We start from the raw sequence: 22,057 nt of genomic DNA, 5'->3' as shown, positions 1-22,057 counted from the left end.
GCCCTTGGTGGCACAGAGGCTGCTGTGCCTCAGGACAGCAGGACTTGGCTTCTCTTTGTCCCCACCTGTCATCACTGCCTGCAGTTCTCTGCTCTGCCTGGGGCCTGGGGACACTTTCTCTGTCGTGTCCCTCAGTGGGACCCATTAAAACTTCAGGAAACTTTGGAGTTGGATTCTGACTTGGAGCTCTTGAGAGGTTTCTTCATCTCCCTCTGAGGCACTGATGATCAGGGCCTCAGCACAAGTCCCGAGAGGCTCATTAAAGTCCTTGTGCTGTGTCTGTGCTGCTGAGCTGGGCTGGGCTCCTGGCACAGAGGCAGCTCCTGGCAACCAAGAAGAGCTTAAAAACACATTTCTCTTGCTGAGCAGCTCTTCTCCCAGCCCAGCAGGGCTGGGGCACTGCCTGCAGCCAGCCCGGGCACAGCACACAGGCACAGAGAGCTTCAATCACTCAGGGCTGGGAAGGGGCTGAGAAGTGACTGCGGGAGAATCACTGCCAGCCCTTGGCACAGGAACCTCTGGCTGCAGGACAATGCAGCTGCAGCTCCTGCAGTCATCTCCTACAGCTGGAACATGCCAATGCCTACAGACTCTGTGAGTACATTCTCTGATTGTGTCTTGTGTGGAGCAGCCAGGGGTGCCCAGGGCTGTCCTGCAGAGCAGGGTCCTGCAGCCCAGGGCGCTGTGCTGGGGCAGGGACTCTGCTGCCTGCCAGGGACAGCTCTCAGCCAGCCCTGGGGGCTGCTCCCAGCACTGGGGGACAGGATCTGGGTGGAAGGAGACAGCTGGTAAGGCTTGGAAGTGTTCTCCTTGTGTGGTGAGGATGCTGCATTGTTCAGGACTGCTCCCAGCATGACATTTACCTCCTGAACCTTTCCAAGCAGATAATCCAGGGATACAGCGAGGCAGGGGTTACATAAAAACGGAAAATTCTGGGGTTTTATCCTACTGCTCTGTGTTGCCTGGATGGGAATTTGCATATAGATATTCATGTCTCAGTTCAAGGTTAGAAAAATATAACTATTTTCTTTCAGATCTTAGACACCAGGCAGTGACAGAAATCATCACATGGTCCCTTGCAGGCAGCATCTGTGTTGGTTTTCCGGCCTCCTCAGGGTTGCTGTGATGTTGCCATCAGAGCCTGCAGAGCCAGAGCTGCCCCTGGGCAGTGCCTGAGCTGGGAGGGGTCTTCAGGGCAGAGCTGAGCCCCCAGGGCTGGGCTGGGCTCTGGCAGCACTGGCAGGGCCTAGCCCTGGGCACAGGGAAGCAGCTGCAAGCAGGGACAGCTCCAGGTAGCAGAGCCCTGGGCAGGCAGTGGGGGGAAAGTGCCACCAAGCTGTGCTGGGATCTTGAAAGTCCTCTCCAAAATGAACTATTCCATGATTTCCATGTTTTACAGATCCCCATGTCAAGACACTGCAAATGTCCAACAGCAGCTCCATCAGCCAATTCCTCCTGCTGGCACTGGCAGACAGGCGGCAGCTGCAGCTCCTGCACTTCTGCCTCTTCCTGGGCATCTCCCTGGCTGCCCTCCTGGGCAACGGCCTCGTCATCGCTGCCGTCGCCTGCGGCCACCACCTGCACAGCCCCATGTTCTTCTTCCTGCTCAACCTGGCCTTCACCGATCTGGGCTCCATCTGCACCACTGTCCCCAAAGCCATGCACAATTCCCTCTGGGACACCAGGGACATCTCCTATGCAGGATGTGCTGCACAGCTCTTTTCCTTTCTGTTCTTCATCACAGCAGAGTTTTCCCTCCTGACCATCATGTGCTACGACCGCTACGTGTCCATCTGCAAACCCCTGCACTACGGGACCCTCCTGGGCAGCAGAGCTTGTGCCCACATGGCAGCAGCTGCCTGGGCCAGTGCCTTTCTCAATGCTGTCATGCACACAACCAATACGTTTTCCCTGCCCCTGTGCCATGGCAATGCCCTGGACCAGTTGTTCTGTGAAGTCCCCCAGATACTCAAACTCTCCTGCTCCGAATCCTACCTCAGGGAACTGGGGCTCATTGCTGCTAGTGTTTCTTTTGGACTAGGTTGTTTTGTGTTCATTGTTTTCTCCTATGTGCAGATCTTCAGGGCCGTGCTGAGGATCCCCTCTGAGCAGGGACGGCACAAAGCCTTTTCCACATGCCTCCCTCACCTAGCTGTGGTCTCCCTGTTCCTCAGCACTGTCCTGTTTGCTCACCTTAAGCCCCCCTCTATCTCCTCCCAATCCCTGGATCTGACAGTGTCAGTTTTGAACTCGGTGGTGCCTCCAGTCCTGAATCCCTTCATCTACAGCCTGAGGAACCAGGAGCTCAAGGCCGCAGTGTGGACAATGATGACTGGATGGTTCAGCATTCAAACGCTGCCAATTTTTGCAATCACAGTAATAAAAGTCATCTTTGATACTTCTGTTGTTTCTTTTGGGTTTTTTCATGTTTTACTTTTTTCTCATGTCCACAAGAAATGTCATTTTTTGCCATTTCTCATTTTGTTTCTCTCTAACTCCCCTGGTGGCCACAGACGTGTCAATGAGGGCTGCTCTCTGGTGCTTTACGGAACTGAAGGATCTCCCAGCCAAGTTTTCTGCAGAGATTCTCTTTTGTTCCCTTCTCTGCAGCTGCAGCAGCAATGTCTGTGTGCAGAGCTGGGGGCAGATCAGGGCTGGCACAGCAGCTGTGGCCAGGAGCAGCAGCCCTTGGTGTTGGCAGTGCTGCTCCCGTGGCCCTGCCCCGCTGCCCTCCTGGCCCTGGTGTTGCTGTAGGGCCTGAGTGCTCTCAGGGCCGGGCACAGGGCTGGGGGTGGCAGTGCCGGGGCTGCAGCAGGGACAGGCCATGGGCACTGCTGGGGCAGCGCTGACGCCTCAGGGCAGGGCCTGGGGGCTCCAGCCTCCTTGCCCAGGCTCTCTCCAGAACACGCCTAGGCCAATGTTCAGCACAGAAAAGCCCCGTGAGCAGCCCCAGGCTGGCCGTGGGCAGGCTGGGTGCAAACAGCATGGCTGGGGCTCTGCAAGGTCCCTGGAGGAGATGGGAAGGAGCAGCAGAGCAGGGCCTGATCCATCCCCACTGCACTGGACACCCCAGGGTAGCGTCCCAGAGCGTCCTCCTGCACCTGCCAACAACATCCCCCTCTGCAGCCCTGGCCTCTCCCCCAGCTCACACAGGGGCCCCATCCTTGCAGGCACAGACACGGCAGCACTGGCTCAGGAGCCCCTGTTTGCACTGCCCAGAGCAGGCCTGAGCACCCCCATGGTGTTGGTGTGGGGAGATGAACCTGAGGGAGCACAAATGCCATCAGCCCCTGGGTCCAGGAAGGGCTGGGGACAGGAGGGAAACCACTCAGCTTTGTTGTGGCCTCTGAAGTCAGCCAGAAAGTTGGTTCCCATCACATGTGAGTTTCCTGTGCCACTGCAGACATTGTTGCTCAGAGCCAGAGCTGCCTGGCAGCCACCCCTAAACTGCCCTCACCCTTTCTTTTGCTCGACCATGGGTTTCTTTACTATTCCTGAAACAAATTTCTTCCTCTTTCTCACCCCTGTTCCCTCTCGTACAAACAGCCCATCCCTGGTTGTCTTTTCCTTTCTGGCCCCACTCCACATTTCAGTTCCTAAGTTGGCACCATGGGAACATCCCTTGGGGAGCAGGATCATCCTCCAAGTGCTTCAGGAATTGTCTGCAGGCTCCTGCAGTACCTGGTGCTGCTCCCTTGCCAGAGGCACCACAGCCCAGGGGGGCACATCTGGGCTGCTGTGTCTGGCTGTGGGGCTCCCTGCTCTGGGCCATGAGGAGGAGCTGCAGAGGCTCTGCAGGACTGACAGGATGGGCTTTGGGGCTGTGAGGAGAAGCTGAGGGACCTGGGCTGCTGCACCTTCTGAAGAGGAGGCCCAGGGCTCATCCTGCAGCTTCTGTAAGGGTGGTTTCAGAGAATCACAGAATCAGCAAGGCTGGATAAGACACTGGACATCAGCAAGTCCAACTTGTGCCCTGACACCACTTTATCTCCCCTTAGCCTCCTTTTCTCCAGGATAAACAACCTTAGCTCACTCAGTTGCTCCTGACAGGACTTGTGTTCCAGACCCTTCACCAGCACCTTCTCTGGACGTGCTCCAGCCCCTCCAGGTGCTTTCCAAACTGGGCGGCCCAGAAGTGGACACAGCACTCGAGGTGTTGCCCAACCAGTGCTGAGCACAGGGGAAGAATCACTGCCCTGCTCCTGCTGGCCACACCATTCCTGATCCATAGGAGTGCCAGGGGTTGGATGAGGGAAACAATGGGGAGGGTGTGAGGACAAAGTCTGATTGATTGTCAGCCATGAAGGGTCTTTATTTTCATATCTATTCAGACTGCATTAGTAGGTGGTGGAGGTCAATATTAAGTGGACATTGCTGGTATCAATCTAGAAACAGGGAAAGAACCACGATATAACAGTTCTCTCTGCATTGTTTTCAATACAGTATATTCACTGATTCACGCGTCTGAAATCAATCTAATTGACCAAATAAGAATTAAAAACTTAAATCTTTACCAGTTTGGGTTTTTTTGTTTGTTTGTTTTATTTGTTTGGCTGTTTTGAACAAATGTTTATGAACTTTTCTCACTAAATTCTTGAGATGAAGAGCTCAAGAAAATAGAATCCTCTGGAGTTGTGAAATTAAACAGGAACCTCCAAGAGGCTAAGAATCCATCCTCACCAGAGCAGCAATGAACAGAAATGGGCACAGCTTTGTGGCTGCCCCAGCTCTGGGATGGGCCCTGGGCCTGGAGCAGGAACAGCTGCTGAGGGCCACAAGGCCGGGGCTGTTGTGCTGGCCTGGGCAGGTGGGATGGCAGCAGGGGCTGCAGAGCTCTCAGCACCTCAGGGACAGGGGAGCAGGGCACACAGGGAGCCTCCTTTTCCTTTGGCCAGGCCCCTTCCCCATGGCTGGGGCTGAGCCCTCTCTGAGCTGCAGCTGCTGCTGTGCCCTTGCCAGGGGCTGAGGCCGTGGGGCCCCTGCCCAGAGCAGCCTGCCCTGAGCAGAGCTGTGGGGCCAGAGCCGGCTGGGCTGGGCTGGGGAGAGGCCCTTGGTGCTGCACAGAGCTCAGGGCAGCTGGCAGAGCTGGCAGGGAGCTGGGCTGGGCTCAGAGAGCCTGGCACAGAAACCATCAGTGTCCATCTCGGCCTGTGGCAGCGTGCAGGGGCAGGACTCAGCCCCGGCCGTGTGGGGCAGGGCCAGCGCCTGTGGAAGGCATTGCAAACAGGCAAGTGGCCCCGAGAGGAGGCTGCTCTGTGCCCTTGGTGGCATGGGCACAGCAGGGAGGGGGCCCAGGACATTTGTCCCCAATGGCAGCCTCTGTCCCCAGGCGTTGGCAGTCCCGGCTGCCCAGCCCAGCTCTGCGGGGCCCTTTGGCTGTGGCCCAGCTCCATCCTCCTGCGGGGCTCAGGGCCTGTTCCCGGCCATGGCCAGCCCTGCCCGGCCTCTCTGCTGGCCCAGAGCCCGGCAGAGCCCGGGGCAGGGCTGTCTGTGCAGGCCCACAGGGCCCACGGGCTGTGCAGGAGCTGGCAGAGGCTGCCCAGCAGGGAGGCCATGGGGCACAGAGCCCCAAGGCTGCTGTGGCCCCACGGCACAGGGGCCGTTCCCACCCGCAATGCTCCTGTCCTGCCCTGGGCCGGCACAGGGGCTGTGGCACCATGGCTGGGCCAGCGCGGCACAAAGGGGCCACGCAGCCGCTGCCGGGGCTGACAGCAAGGCCAGGCACAGAGCAGGAACTGCTGGGCATTGCCTGCGCTGGGCAGGGCTGACTGTGGGAAGGGCAGAGCTCAGCTGCCCTTGGGGGCTGCAGGAAAAGTCCAGAGCCCAGAGAGCCTCCATGGCTGGGCTGGAGAACAAGGCTGGAGCAGGGAAAGGCAGGGCTGCTGCAGGATGGGGGTGGGCTGGGGATGGAGCTGGGCTGGGGGCTGCAGACGTGGCTGTGGAGCATTGCCTTTGGTGTGCCAGGCATTGGCAGACAATGCTGGGCTGGGATAGAGCCTCTGGAGGGATTGGGGTTCTAGGGCAGGGCAGTGCTGGACCTGCTCCTTCTTCCCTCACACATGAGATGTTTCCATACAAGAACCTCCTCCAGTCCATCAAAAGAGGCAATGTTGGAGGTGGAATCCCAGTTGTGAACATAGGCACCTGGACAAGAAGGACAGTTCTTTTCCATAGGAAGGAAAGCACAGAGTCTTCCCCAAGGTTTGGAATGCAGGTGAGAGCCTCACTAGGCCAAGGCCAGCCAGACTTGTCAGTAATTACAGATTTTGTCTGGGAGCAGTGTTTGGATTGAAGGAATTTTGGAAGCGGAATCCCAATCTTGGCCCTGGGCAGCTGCAAGAGAAGGACAGTTCTTTCCCATTGGAAGGAAAGCAGGGAGCCGCAGGGTTTCAGTAGCAGATGAGAAGAGACCCTCAACATGCCCAAGTCAGCTGGACCAGTCAGGTGGCCCTGGGAGCCTAAACCAGCCAGAACTGTTCTGTGTTCCATTTGATTTATGGGGCCCCGGGGTGTCACAATGGCACCTTGGTTCCTGGGGCCCTGCAGTGTCATAATGGTGCCTTGATTCCATGGGCTCCAGCAGTTCCACAATGGCCCCTTGATTACAAGAAGACCTGCAGTGTCTCAATAAACCCTTGGTTTGATGGGGTCTCACAATGTCACAATGGCCCCTCACTTCCATAAGGACCCTCAGTGTCACAAGGGTCCCCACAATTCCATGAGGCTTTGCAGTGTCACAATGGTCCCTTGGTCTCACAAGGCCCCACAGGGTCACAATGGTCCCTTGGTTCCATGGGGCCCTGTGCTGGTGCATTCCCCCCTCCCCTTCTCAGGCCACCCTGTGAGCTGAGAAATGCTCCTTTGGCCTTGGCCAACAGCCCCTGGGCTCAGCTCCTCTGGAGCTCAGCAGAAACCCTGTCTGCTCCCAGGCACTGCTGCTGCCCAACGAGCTCCTGGATTCTTTAGGAGCAGCCCTGGGAACTGTTTTTGTTCCCTCAGTGGCACAACATCCCTGTTCTCACACTTCCAAGGAAAGCTGCTGATCCCAGGTGTGGCCAGGATGAAACATTGCTGTGACTAAAGCCCCTCTCTTGGGGCCCTACAAACAGAGCTCCAAAAGGAGCCCCTGGAGCTCTCCTGGGCCAGTGCCCTCCCTCTGAGTGGGGCCTCTGCCAGCCGGGAACTCTCCCGTTTGCTGCCCTCGGGGGATCCCTGAACAACGACGGAGCCGGGGCCGAGCCCCCACTCCTCGAGGCTCAGCCCTTGGCCCGCTGGGGAGATGCCAAAGCATCCCCAGGGAGCATTTCCCTGCCCTGCAGGGGAATTTCTCACAGGTCCCTGGCACTGACTCTGTCTGTCTGTGTGCACACAGAGTGCCTGTGCCCTGGCAAATATGGCACTAGTGCTGCTCTCTGAGGGGTTTGAGTGCCTTGGACATCTGAGTCAGCCAGGCCTGTAAGTAAGGCTAAGTCATGAGGTGTAAGCTAAGTTAAATACTGCTAAGTGTTGTTATTTTGCTAAGCTGTTGAGTTTAATGTAAGTTATAAGCTAAGTTGAATATCATGAATTGTTATTTAATGATAAATCATTGAGTCATAGGTTATAAATTAGGTGAAACACTGTTAAAGGCTGGTTTTTTGCTCAATTGTGAAGTTGAAGGTATAAGTTAAGGTTTAGGTATAAGTTGAGTGCTGTTAAGTTAGAGCTCTGTTCAGCTCTTAGGCTGTATTTCTTTTAACCTTGCCCTCCCTGTCCTTTTGTCACACACACAGAGGGACTTCTCTCAGGTCATTTCTGTTTTGATTGCCTGGATTTTGTTTGGTTTTGTTGCTGCTTTGTTTCCTTGGTGTGCCTGAAGTGTCCAGTCAGGAGCAGAGTGACTCTTGCCAAGGAACTTTGTCGTGCTCTCGCTTAAATATTAAATCTGCATTTTGCTGATCCCTTGCTGGGGATTTTTTAAGTGCTCTCAGCCCCTTGTTTGTAACAAGGAGCCCTGGCCCAGGCTCTGGGGACATGAGGACACTGCAGGGAGTCCCTGTCCCACCCCTCCCCAGCCCTGGCCCCCTGTCCCCGTGTCAGGCTCTGGGGTCGATCTCATGGAACATCCTCTGGGGGGGCTGTGGCACCGGTGCCGGGGGGGACCCGGGGGGACAGGGGACCCCGCTGTGCACGAGCAGTGTTGGACTTCTCTGGGGAAACTGTGAGGGTGGGCTGAGGCAGAGTGACCTCCCAGTGACCTCACACAGCAGCCTGTGATGCCATACAGCCCCTGTGATGTTACACAACCATCCATGACATCACAGCCCAATCTGAGATGTCACACAAGCTCTCTCTGGGCTGTTACATAGCCCACGTCTGTGATGTCACAAACCATTTCATTGAAGTCACAGCTAATCTCTGTGACTGTCCCATTCCCCAATTCAGTGAATGTGACACGCACCCACTCAGTGATGTCATACAGCCACCCTGTAATATCACAGCACACTCTCTGACCTCACAGCCCACTCTATGATGTCATAAAGCCACAGCATGATGTCACAGCATGCTCTGCAATGTCACATACTCCTCTCTATGATGCTGTAGCTGCTCAATGACCTCACACAACAAACTCTGTGAGTGTCCATAGCCCAATCAATTGACCTCACACAACCCACTTCTGTGCTGGTCACACAGCCTCTTTGTGGACATCTCAGTCTGCTCTGTGCCCACAGCAAGCCCACAGAGGTGCTGCTGTGACACAGCCTCCTCTGGGACAGCACACAGCCTCTGCAAGTGCTGAGCCCCTGTGAGCGCTGTCTGTGCCCTGCTCATGTCCCTGAGGTGCCCTGGCAGTGCCCCAGCCCTGCTGGGCTATGCACAGGAGCTGCTCCTGTCTCTCTGCAGTGCTGCCCTGGCCAGGAGCTGCCTCTGTGCCAGGAGACTGCCCAGCTCAGCAGCACAGACACAGCACAAGGAATTAAATGACCCTCTTGGGGCATTGGTGCTGTTTGCTGCTGACTCAGTCCCTCAGAATGTGCTCAATAAACCTCTCAGTAACTCAAAGTGAAATTGAAACACTGAAGGGTCTTATGAAAATAAATCTCACTGAGGGACAGGACTGAGAAAATGCCCCCAGGTCCCTGTTGGGGCAGAATACTACAAGGAATAATGACAGGTGAGGACAAGCAAGGTAAAGGTGTCTCTGATGCTGAGCAAACCTGGATGTGTTTCAGTGATGCCAAGGGCCAAGGCCTGAGCCCCAGCCCATGCCAAGGCACATCCTGTCCCTCCCTCCTTGCTCAGGGCTCTTCCCTGGCCACTGGGATGTGCAATGCCAAGGGCAGCACCATGGGGCAGCCCCTGCCAGGCTGCTGAGCAGGGACAAGGAGGCAATGAGGCCCCAGGCCTGCAAGGGTCACTTGTCCCCTGCTGGCCTCAGGCCCAGGGCCAGCAGCCATGGCCAAAGGGCTGCAGGAGTTGGCTGTGTCAGGGCCTTGCAGCTGCTGCCCATCCCTGTGCCCTGTGCAGCCCAAGCTGTCCGACGGTGTCCATGCCCTGTGCCTCTGTCCCTGCAGGCTGTCGTCACCCCCCCGCTGCCCCACCTGGCTGGGCCCTTCCTCTGCTGACAGCTCTGCGTCCTGCCTGCCTCTGCCTGGGCACACAGAGCCTTGGGCTGCTCCAGACTTCTTCTGGGGGACCTGTTGCACTGCAGCCCTGCCCTGGGAGCAAAATTCCTTTCTTCATGTCCCTGTTCAATCCAAGTTCCAGCTGAGATCTGGTGGGAAGGAAAGGATGGCACAATGACTTTCCATGTCCAATGCAGCAGGGAAGGGACAGCTCTGGTGGCACAATCCCTCCTGGCCCAGGGCACAGTGCTGGGAAGGTCTTTCTGTGCCAAAGCATTGCTTCAGCCAAGCTCCTGGCTCAGCATCACCTTTCCTGCTCAGCCAGGCTTCCGAGTTCCCCAGCAGAAGAACAGAATTCCAGCATTGCCACTGACTGGTTGTCCCCGTTTGGAATAAATTAGGGAAGAACCTCCAAAAGGAGTCCCCTAAACCAAACCTCCACCACCCCTTCCCCCCCCCAGCCCTGGGTTCAGGAAGGAAAATACATTGGAGGAAAAGTGGAAAAACCGGTTTATTGACAGAAAAACACTCTCCAACACCGAATAGTGGGAAAGACAGGTTACTGTGATGAGGAGGGTGCTGACACGTCTCTGGCAGGCCCAGGACTTCTCCAACTTCTCAGGTCAGGTCAGGTCCGGAGCCGGTTCAAACCTTGGGCGGGGGGGGGGGGGGGGGTGGGAAAGAAGGAAGGAGGGAAAAAACATCCAAAGAGAAGCAGCGGGGGGGGGGGGGGGGGAAACGGTGGCAGGGGCAGCCGGAGAGCAAAGCAAAGCAAAGTGAAGCAAAGAAGGCAAAGGCAGCCGAGCTAGACAAAGCAAGAGCCGAAACAGGAAAGAAAGAAGGAAAGAACTGCAGGCACCCGCCCAACAGGGAGGGATTCAGCTGCAAAACATAACAATGTATCCAAGATATGGGATGGATATATGGGATAGGAGGCAGGTCAACCCAGAACATTCCACCCCTTATCCCATATATCCATCCAATTAAAACTTTCATCTCACTTACTCAGACCTTTAACACTTATACATTTCCATCCATCTTACTTGCTCAGACCTTCGACACTTACACATTTCCTTCTGTTTCATGTCTAACTGATCTAACACGCAGACAATGGTAGCAACATTCAGCACATATCAATCTTACCCCATATTCAGATCTCCCTGAGGTACACATCGCATTGTTCCATCTTTCTGCATTATCCACCATGTACAACCCGGTCCTTGAGCAGAGACAACTCCACGAATGGGTTTGCCCGTACCCGAGTCAGGGTTGATCCATACTGTCTTTCCCAACAAACCTCTGACATGGGCCACTGGGACTTTATCTCCATCTGCTATATTAAGGTGCTGGGACTGAGCAGGACCCGCTTGGTTGGTGGAATATCCAGTGTTAACTAACCAGGTGGCTTTTGCTAAATGCTGCTCCCAATTTTTTAAGGACCCTCCACCCAGTGCTTTCAGGGTGGTTTTTAAAAGCCCATTTTACCTCTCCACTTTACCCGTGGCTGGTGCATGGTAGGGGATATGATATACCCATTCAATGCCATGTTCCCTAGCCCAGGTTTTAATAAGATTATTTTTGAAATGAGTCCCATTGTCTGACTCAATTCTCTCGGGAGTGCCGTGCCTCCAAAGGACCTGCTTTTCAAGGCCCAGGATGGTGTTGCAGGCTGTAGCATGAGACATAGGATAGGTTTCCAACCATCCTGTGGTGGCTTCTACCATGGTCAGCACATGACGCTTGCCTTGGCGGGTTTGAGGCAGTGTGATGTAATCAATCTGCCAGGCCTCTCCATACTTGTACTTAGACCACCGTACTCCATACCAGAGAAGCTTTATCCGCTTGGCTTGCTTAATGGCAGCGCACGTCTCACAGTCACTGATAACTTGAGAGATGCTGTCCATGGTTAAATCCACCCCTCGGTCTCGTGCCCACTTGTAGGTGGCATCTCTAGCTTGGTGACCTGAGGCATTATGGGCCCATCGTGCTAGAAATAACTCTCCCTTGTGCTCCCAGTCAAGATCTATCTTCAACTCCCCTATCTTTGCAGCTTGATCTACCCGCTGATTATTTTGCTGCTCCTTGTTAGCCCTACTCTTGGGGACATGGGCATCTACATGGCGAATTTTCACAGGTAGGTTTTCTAACTGGGCAGCGATATCTTTCCACTCTTCAGCAGCCCAAATTGGTTTTCCTCTACGCTGCCAGTTTGCCTCTTTCCATTTCTTCAGCCATCCCCACAGAGCATTGGCTACCATCCAAGAATCAGTGTATAGATAGAGCCTTGGCCACTTCTCTCTCTTTGCAATATCTAGGGCCAGTTGAATGGCTTTAAGTTCAGCAAATTGACTGGATCCACCCTCTCCTTCAACGACCCCTACGACCTGTCGTGTGGGGCTCCATACAGCTGCCTTCCACCTCCGACCCATCCCTATGACACGGCAGGAACCGTCGGTGAATAAAGCGTAACATATTTCCTCTGCTGGCAACTGGTCGTATGGCGGAGCTTCCTCAACCCGGGTCACTGGTTCTTGTTCTTCATCTGCAACACTGAAACTTTCACCTTCGGACCAGTTTGTAATTACTTCCAAAATTCCAGGGCGATTCAATTTCCCAACTTGAGCGCGTTGTACAATGAGGGCAATCCACTTGCTCCAGGTAGCACTGGTGGCGTGGTGGGTGGAGGGAACCTTTTCTCTAAGCATCCACCCTAGCACTGGTAGTCGGGGTACCAGGAGGAGTTGTGCTTCCATACCTATAACCTCTGAGGCAGCCCGAACCCCTTCATAGGCTGCTAGAATTTCCTTTTCTGTTGGAGTATAGCTGGCTTCCGACCCTCAGTAACTTCGACTCCAGATTCCCAGTGGTCGGCCTCGAGTCTCCCCAGGCACCTTCTGCCAAAGGCTCCAGGACAGACCGTGGCTCCCGGCTGCGGAATAGAGCACGTTCTTCACGTCCGGTCCTGTCCTAACTGGGCCAAGGGCTACCGGTGAGCAATCTCCTCTTTGATCTGAGTAAAAGCGTGTTGCTGCTCAGGGCCCCACTGGAAAGCATTTTTCTTGCGGGTTACCAGGTGGAGAGGGCTCACAATCTGGCTATACTCTGGAGTATGCATCCTCCGAAAACCTATGACACCTAGGAAAGCTTGTGTCTCCTTCTTGTTAGTTGGTGGAGACATTGCTGTGATCTTATTGATGACATCAGTGGGAATCTGATGCCGTCCATCTTCCCACTTAATTCCCAGGAACTGAATTTCTCTAGCAGGTCCCTTGACTTTGCTCTTCTTGATGGCCAAACCAGCTTTCAGGAGAATCTGGATAATCTCTCCTTTCTCAAACACTTCAGCTGCAGTGTTCCGCCACACAGTGATGTCATCGATGTACTGCAGATGTTCTGGAGCCTCACCCTCTTCCAATACAGTTTGAATCAATCCATGACAAATGGTAGGACTGTGCTTCCACCCCTGGGGCAGTCGATTCCCAGTGTACTGCACACACCTCCAGGTGAAAGCAAACTGAGGCCTGCATTCTGCAACCAGAGGAATGGAGAAAAAGGCATTGGCGATGTCAATAGTGGCATACCACCTTGCTGCCTTGGACTCCAGCTCATACTGGAGTTCCAGCATGTCTGGCACGGCAGCACTCAGCGGTGGAGTCACTTCATTCAATGCCCTGTAGTCCACAGTTAACCTCCATTCTCTGTCCGACTTGCAAACAGGCCAGATGGGGCTGTTAAAGGGTGAGTGGGTTTTACAGACCACCCCTTGGCTCTCCAACTCCCGAATCATTTTGTGGATGGGAATCACTGCGTCTCGAACTGTTCTATACTGCCGCCAATGCACTATAGAAGTGGCGACTGGCACCTGCAGATCTTCCACCTTCAACAATCCCACAGCAGATGGGTCATCTGATAGTCCAGACAGGGTGTTCAGTTGCTTAACACCCTCTCTTTCTACAGATGCTATTCCAAATGCCCATCTGAATCCCTTTGGGTCTTTGAAATACCCATTCCGAAGAAAATCTGTGCCCAGAATACACGGGGCCTCTGGGCCGGTCACAATCAGGTGTCTCTACCAGTCCTTTCCAGTCAGGCTCACCTCAGCCTCCAACAAAGTCAACTCTTGTACTCCCCCTGTCACCCCGGCAATGGAAATTGGTTCTGCCCCCACATGTTCCGATGGCACCAAAGTACATTGCGATCCAGTGTCCACCAAAGCCTCATGTCTCTGTGGCGCCGATGTGCCAGGCCATCGAATCCACACAGTCCAAAACACACGATTCTCCCCAACCTCTACCTGGCTAGAGGCAGGGCCCCTCTAAGCCTGATTATCTTTCTTTCCTTGGACATATGTCCTAGAGGTTCCCTCCAGGGGATCAGACATATCATCATCATCCCGGCTGCAGACAACTGGTGCTGCTCTCTGTTTAGTAGGACTTCCTCTTTGAATCCTACCTTCTTTCAATTTACGCACCCGTTGTGCCAGAGCAGCAGTGGGTTTTCCGTCCCACCTCCTCATGTCCTCCCCAGCTTCACGCAAGAAGACCCACAACTCGGTTCGCTGAGTGCGCCTTCTCTCCCCAACAGAGGTACGCCCACATGGAACACCAGGGTGTCTAATTTGAACAGCTGAAATTTGGAGGAAGTCCTCCCTAATCTCTTCCCTGAGTTTTTTGTGATTCTCCTCTAATTTATCTTCCAATTTCTGCAGTCGTGTTTCCACAGCTGCAATCCTGGCATGAGTTGGGCCATGTACTGCATCAGCATATGCTCGAAGCTTCCTTGCCATATTGAGCACAGTCTCACATGTCTCCTCCTGCTTCATTATTGCTAGAGCAGAAGCGTATTCTGCTTCTGGCAGATGGCCCAAGTCGTACAAGTTTTCGCCACATCACGGGTGTACATGGTACCAAGTCTGGGTTCTTAGTGTTTAGGTCATCTGAGAAGATAATCTCTGCCACTGCCATTTCTCTCAAGCGTTGAATCCCTTGTTCTATGGTCTTCCACTGGGTCTGCTGCATGTAGAGATTGTCTGCACACAGGTATCTTTGTGCCACACTTCCCAGGACTTGTTCCCAGAGACTGCAAGGGGTAGCCACCCTCATCATTCCTTGGTCAATAACTGGATCATGTGACAGGGAGCCCAAATGCCTTGCTTCAGTGCCATCCAGAATTGTAGCCTCACCTGCAGCATCCCTGAGACGGACTAACCAACTAATTATAGACTCATCTGGTCGTCGAGTGTAATCCTTTCTCAAACCTCGAAGGTCCTTCAGGGAAAAAGCATCAATAGTGGCTCCTGATCTTGTGCCAGCTGGTTGGACATTTGATCTTAGGCCAGTTGGTCTGGCTCCCAATCGGGTGTCAGTTGGTTCAGCTTCTGACTTTATGTCAGTTTGTCCAGCTTCTGATTGGGTGTCCTCGGGAGGCCTTGAGGGCCCTTCACCTTCATCATCATCATACTCTACTGGTCGATCAGTCTTTTGTGCTCTCTTTGCCCTGGCGACTGCCAGTGTCTTAGACTCCCTGTCTGGTTTAGCTGTTGGCCCGGAGCCCAGGATATTAGCTGCAGCCTGAGTGACTGGGGTGGTAACTAGCTTATCTCCCTGTTCTCTTTCCTTTATCTGCTGTCCTTCAGTATCTAGCAGAGTACGATAAACATGTGCCAGGGCCCAGCTCACTGAAATAATCCTTTTCTCCTTAGTATTACCACGGCACTTCTCCTTCAAATACTTTGCCACCTCAGCTGGGTTCTGAATTTGTTCAGATGGGAAGTCCCAGACTATAGGATCAGAAAATTCCTTTAAAATTTGGCTGATATCTTCCCATTTCCCATTCCACTCAAAATTTCTCTTACTTGGCTTTGCCCTTAAATCAGAAGTCTCATTAGCCCCTTTGGAAATCTCAGCTTTCATTTTATATAAACTGCAGACAGTATAGAGGAAACTTACTAAATTAAATGCCAGAAAGATGGTCTCTTTAACACTCAGGGGAAACTGAGCATTTTTCTAATAGAGATAGATTCAAAGGAGAAGAGGGAAGACAGAGGCTGAAAAAACTCTCCCCCTGCTTCTCCCCTAACAAACTGAGTGCACAACCATAACAATGAACCATAGACTCCTGGAATAGATTCAAGCATCTAAACAACCCTCCTATATAACATCACAAGCAAGCCCAGACCAATGAATATTCTGGTTAGTGCCCCACAGCCACAAGAATTACGTATTAGGAGCAATACCAGAGCTTTTTCTGGGTAAGGAAATAACCCTATGTACCACAAAGGTATTAAGACCTCAAAAAATCCTGGGGACTAGAAATATTGGTAGGCTTTCACCCCGAATGACATTATGAGTCCAGAAAAAAACATCCCAATACACCCACAAAACAATTAGAACCACCAATATTATTATTAAGGTTTTTTTCACTTTCTCTGGCCCTTTCCTGGCCAACACACCAAGAAATGTCCTGGTTTGGAATAAATTAGGGGAGAATCTCTAAAAGGAGTCCCCTAAAAACAAACATCCACCACCCCTTCCCCCCCCCAGCCCTGGGTTCAGGAAGGAAAATTCCTTGGAGGAAAAGTGGAAAAAACCGGTTTATTGACAAATGCAAAAAAAGACACTCCCCAACACCAAGAAAAAGGAAAAAAACAATGCTCAAGTTACTGTGAAGGGGCGGGGGGGGGGGGGGGGGGGCGGCACAGAGCTTCTTCCGCGGGCCCCGGAGATTCTCTGACTTCTCAGATCAGGTCAGGTCCGGAGCCGGTCCAAAATCTTTGGGGGGGAGGGTGGGAAGGGAAAAGAAAAGGAAGGAAAGAAAAAAACAAACAGAAACGGCGAAAGCCAGCAGGCAGGAGCGGCAGCAGGCAGGCAGAGAGAGAGAGAGAAACAGTGGCCAAGCAGCAGCAGCCAGCAGCGAGCGAGCAGCAGAGAGAGAGAGCAGCAAAGTGGCAGCCCTCGCCAAAGGGGGGGTGGGCAGCTGTTAGACATAACAATGTTGTCCACGATATGGGATAGGGGACGCCGTCAATCCAGAACACATGCATCAAAGCCCACTGACACCTCCACACGAGACAGTGACGCCACAAGTAAAAGCCAAGAAGCAAGCACCCAGACCTGAACTGTGCAAAATCATCAGAAGATGGCCTGCCAGAAACAGCTGAAGAAAAGACTGGACTTTTATTATTTGCACAAATGCATGTTGTTTTTACCCTTTTGTTTTAGTTTTTTCTAGTGAAACTTCACCTGTTGATCAACCAAAGACGAATGTCTGAGTTGCTTTAGCCAGGTCTGCAGGCTCTGACACTATCTGTTTATCCAACACAAGCCCTGACAAACCCTTTTCAACCTGTTTAGTTAAAGTACCTTTCCCAAAAGGTACTTTTGTTAATGTTACTTTTGAAAAATATTGGCTATATAAACTTATCTAATCATTCTATTTCTATTCATAAACAATTACAAAACTTAAAAAATATGGCTAACCAAATTACAACAGATGACCCATCCTAGCTAGACAATTTGTTTGACAGTTTAAGCTTTGCACCTTGGCTAAAAAAACTCTGTAAAACAGGTTTAATTATTTTAATAGTATTAATTGTAGTTTTAGTAGCCATACCCTGTATACTTAAGTGTGTGCAAAAAGTAACTAATAGGACAATTTCTAGTATCTTAATTGTCAATCAGAAAGGGGGAGATGTTGGGGGAGATGAATCAGGGAAACCTTATAAATATGATTGCTTAGCAAAGATTCTGAAAATATGAAACCTATAATCGAAATAGAAATTAAAGCTGACTTTGAGTTGTAGGATACTGTGTCTTAGTTACTATATAACCTGAAAACAATAGCCTGGCTAGCTGAAGGAGAATCCCTTTTGATTGAACAATACCTTTCTGCTGGCTAAGGGATCCAAAGGTCAATGTAGCAAAACAGAAGTCTAAAGAGTAGTTTTTAGAGTTTAAAATATAACACAGTATGGTGATATAGTAGTTCTTGTAGGCTGTATGTAGATTCTATAGGGTTTTGTGTCTTGTATTGGTTGGTCACTGTAAATTAGAATATTCGTCACAAAAGGAAATATAATGTATTATAACAAAGACCTCACTCTCTTAACTCTCAACTATCTTAACTCTCTTACCTCTTCCTCCTCTCCTTCCTGCTACTCTTAGCTCTCTTAGCTCTTACCTCTTAACTCTTACCTCTACTCTTAACTCTTAACTCTTAACTCTTAACTCTTACCCTTTCTCTTCCCCGTACTCTTGCTCTCTCTTTCTCTCTTCCCCCTGCCACTTTGCTCCCTCGCTCCCTTCTCTCTCAGCTCTCACCCTGTTGTTCTTTCTCCCTCTCTCTTTGGGACTCCCCTCCAGCCCAGGCTGGTGGCTGAAGGCAAGGCCTTTTTACCCACGATCCTTGCAATAAACCCACATGTTGTAGAATATCTCAGGTCAGCAGAATTCCTTGTCCCAGCGGACCGCGGATTGGCCTACAGTGTGGTTTGGGTAGTGGTATTTCTGGTGCAACTCTAAGCATCTGTTGTTGTTTGTGCGTACCAGGTGATCTGCTCGTATTACACAGAGACCCCTCAGGGCCTGGCCAACAGATCTGCTGAGATCATGCATTGATGTTTGGTCTTCCTTATGGTACTGACTAAGAGACAGCAGCCTGGAGACAGCAGGAAATTCCCAGAGAGAAGAGGCAGCTTCCTTTGGCACCCAATGCAGATTCACATCCCTAGATGTCTGCGAGATAAGTGGAGGGCTACGAACCACAGAGGAGAAGAAAGCAGGATGCTGGGTCAGGAAGTCACCGATAGGGCTTTTTGAGTCAGGTGTAGAGGTGGGGATATCCAAGATGTGACCCCTTAGGCTGTGCAAGGGAAGGTCTCACAGTGCTGAGGTGCGCAGGGCAGAGCAGTCCCAGTGTGTGTCATGTCACTTGTCTGTCATGCACCCTGTGACTTTGGGGCGTGTCACGTGGTGTGTCTTTTGCCTTAGCCTTTCTAGGGGCCTATTGTAAATGTCGGGCATCATTCTTAACATCTCCCTGTTCCTTGGCCGGGCGCCGATACCAGCCGGGCGTCGATCCTTTGACTCGGGTGCTCAGACATGCACCAGAATCCATCTCTCTTCACAAGCGTCCAGGCCGATGCCTTTTCAGGTCTTGTTCTGAGCTGTATTGACAGCTGTGCACTGCCCCAATCCATTCTGGAGGATTAGGTCTTGTTGGAACGCAAAGATAGAGAATTCTGACTGTAGGATTCTCGGGCATCCATCTTTGTGGTTCTTGGCATAAGCTATCCCATTGGCATCTTCTTCCATCAGGGTTCTCTGAGCCTGGTCAGCTCGCCATCGGTCTTGCCTCAGTCATCTTATTCCAAGTTCTCTCGGGCCTCAGGGTCCTTCTTCTTGCCAAGAGCTTTGTGTCGTCCCCTCATTTGTCCTGTCCTGTGTCACGGGTGTCGGTGTGTGGTTTGGCCTGGAGCTGCTCTGCCTTGCTGCTTAGTCTGGGGGTAGGGGTGATAGGACAAGTCCCAGGGACTTGAAATTTGTCCTGTCAGGTGCAGTTGGCCTGTAGAGGGTATTCCTAGGTGGACACAAGATGTCTGGAGCTGTCAAGTTATCCTGCAGCACTTTGATTTTTGTCCTAATTTTCTTCCAGAGGCAGCTGGATAAAATCTGTGGCAGAGCGCCCCACCCCGGGTGAGGGGGCTCCCCCGAGAAGGTCAGTCACTGTTTGTGTTTGCAGAGAAAGTATCAATGGTGGCCGTGTTACAGCACTGTTCTTGGTCTTTATTTTTAGGAAGTACAGCCAGATATCAGCAGTCAAGGTGAAGTGGGCAAGGTGAGCAGTGATGGGTGGACAGAAGCAGTTGCTGTTGCTCAAGTCTCCCTTCCTGATGCAATTCCAAGCATTCACTGTTCTTTATTTTAGGTGGTCCCCTTGCCAGATAGCCTGGCACAGGATGCCAGAGGCCAGATGGGTGCAACTGGAGGAAGGTGTACTTGTGGCACACTTCAGTCACACTGCGGAGGTTGCTGTTTCATAGTAACTCAGCGTGCTTTTTTGGGTTGTTTCTTTGCAGGTGCTGACGCTGCTCTAGGTGTGCCAAGGGGCTGAGGTTAGCAGGTGAGTTGGCATTTAGGTGGGGTGACCCACAGGGGAGTGGAGTGTAGCAGCATACTAAGCGTGTACCTTTTCATTTGGCAGGTACCCTCCGGGCAGGCTCTGGAGTCAAATGAAGATCTGAGGGGAGCCAGACAGCGGTATGGAGGGGCCCTGGGGGTTCCTCTTCTGAAGGGGGATAGTCACATTTTCTCTTTTGTGGTCCTAGGTACCGCAAGAAGGTGTGGAGACACAGTCCAGATACAGCACCACCAAAGTGGATGCAGCAAATGTCTCAATGTCCATGGCGCCAACACATTCAGTCATGTCTAAAAGGCAGCAGTCCAGCGACCACAGGAAATTGCACATATAACACAGATCTTTATCAAATGCCAAAATGAATTGAAAACATATTTGGTAATTGTGTCTACATGTTATCTGAAGATGGCAAATGACAAGGCTCTACTGTTGCTAAAATATAATTTTAATGTATCCGGTTTCTAGTGGGTATATTGTACACTTCTTCTATATATAAAGAAGCTTTTCTAAGAGCTGCAGTGCCTACCATTAAGGCAGAATGGAGAAATTCATTCAAGTTCTTGGAGAAAACTTTAAAACTCACTGTAGGTAAGCTAAATAGTGTTGGGTTACAAAAAAAACTTCAAAAAACTCAGAACCCCCCCCAAACCCCTAAATACCCAAAACACAAAACAAAACCCCCTTCCACCCCCCCCCCCCCAAAAAAAAAACCCCAAAAAGCCAAACCCCAAAACCCAATCCACTTTTTTATATTATTCTTCCTTTATACCACAACTGCTTGCTTGTTTTCAAAAACACTAGCTGCAACACTCGTTTGGTACAAGAAACACTGATAATGTGTCAAATGCACAGACAACCAAACACTACCAAAATATCAACATTAACACCAAAAAAACTGCTGAAATAATTGCTCAAATACATACATAGCTTAAAGGAGTGTGGCCATCAGCCTGGTTTGCTTTGCCTCCCTCTCAAGTTGTAAAACAACTGATCTTCAACACCTCATGCAAAAGCATTTATCTAATGCTGCACAAAAAGCCTTTTCCTCTATCATATTTTAGCCCTGAACTTGCAAAAAATCCCACCAACCAAACAAGTCACCACATATAGTCCTTGACTCACTCCCGTCTTTGAGCACGAGTCAAGCTACAGCTGTGGAGGCAAGAAAAAGAAAAGTGACTTAATGCTGTTCCTTTGGACATTACAGAATCACAGGGAGGTTTCTCATCAGCTCAGGAAAATGTGCACCCATTTCAGTAGATCCTGAATAGCAGGGAAGTCAGGAGGTATATGCTTCGCTTTCAGAGACAAAAGTTGAAATAAATGCCTACATTAAACCAGAAGTCTACAGATGGACTGCTCAGAAGCCTTTATCGAGAACAAACCCCCTGGGGGTATCCTCTGAAGGGACACAAGAGGAGCTCCTCGGCTGGGGCCCACCCTCGGCCAACACCTCTGCCCCGCGGCACGGGCCACCCAGGGCTTTCGGCTCTTTCACGGCCCTCGCAACGTTCCCGCAGATCCCAGGGGGTTCCGGGGACAAGGTTCACCTTCACCCTTCTCCTGCAGCTCCACAGGTGTTTCCTCTAAGACCTGCCCGTGCAGAGAAGCCACCCGTGACTCAAGAGTGGTTAGTCTTGTCTCCAGAGCTTGGAGCATCCTGTCTACCTGCAAAATAACCAGGGGAACTACTGTACTTGGTCACACACAGAATTTGACAGCACAAAGAGCATGCGTGGACGTCAGAAAGGGCTCTAATATGATCTCACGTCACCAATTCTTTTACATTTGCTTCTAACATTCACTGTCCACACAGGAACCCTTTCCATCCTTCCTAGGTGTCAGAGACACACACCCAGCTTTTCCTGGACAACTTGCAGTTTCCACTGTCAACTTCCTTACACTGTTTCCTCCCAACTCCTCCTACCTGCCAAGGTAGTCACAAGACTTTAGTAGAGCAAAACATCAGCTTGATTTATTGGGATTAGTTTGTGACTGATATTTCAATAAAAAGTTACAGCAAAAGCATTAGGTCCATTTGCCCAAAAGGCAGAAGAAACGTGAGACTGAAAGTTAAGTCAAGATCTGGAGAAGTGAATCGGAACTAAGAATAACATATCAAATTACTGAGACATAAATATAGGAACCTAATGCTGTGCAGGATAAACACAAAATGTTAATTGCCATGAAAACTGAAGGCAAAGTTGCTGAAGATCTTGCATAACACGAGACACCAATTACATTAAACTGTCCAGTCCATGTTTCAAAGCACTGAATTGCTGTGGGTGAAATCAGCTGTCCTGCAAAAACTGTGGAAG

At 51.5% G+C, this 22,057-nt stretch overlaps 1 protein-coding gene across 1 annotated transcript; it reads left to right on the top strand.

Annotated features, from left to right (window-relative positions):
* The first annotated feature begins 1,422 nt into the window (after nt 1–1,422).
* Nucleotides 1,423–9,605, top strand: LOC136372485 (olfactory receptor 14C36-like). The gene is made up of 2 exons (XM_066337082.1): nt 1,423–2,376; nt 9,555–9,605. The coding sequence occupies exons 1-2, from the start codon at nt 1,423–1,425 to the stop codon at nt 9,603–9,605; spliced, it is 1,005 nt and encodes a 334-aa protein (XP_066193179.1).
* Nucleotides 9,606–22,057: the final 12,452 nt, after the last annotated feature.

Source organism: Sylvia atricapilla, chromosome 28 (genome assembly GCF_009819655.1).
Source record: "Sylvia atricapilla isolate bSylAtr1 chromosome 28, bSylAtr1.pri, whole genome shotgun sequence".
Lineage (NCBI taxonomy): Eukaryota > Metazoa > Chordata > Aves > Passeriformes > Sylviidae > Sylvia > Sylvia atricapilla.
This window is presented reverse-complemented; position numbering and strand designations above follow the sequence as displayed.

What these genes read in the sequence shown, in the direction of transcription:
- LOC136372485 (XM_066337082.1), top strand. Translation starts at nt 1,423, where the DNA reads ATGTCCAACAGCAGCTCCATCAGCCAATTCCTCCTGCTGGCACTGGCA. An exon ending in TGCCAATTTTTGCAATCACA is followed by an intron (nt 2,377 to 9,554) that starts GTAATAAAAGTC and finishes CTGTCCCTGCAG; the next exon opens with GCTGTCGTCACCCCCCCGCT.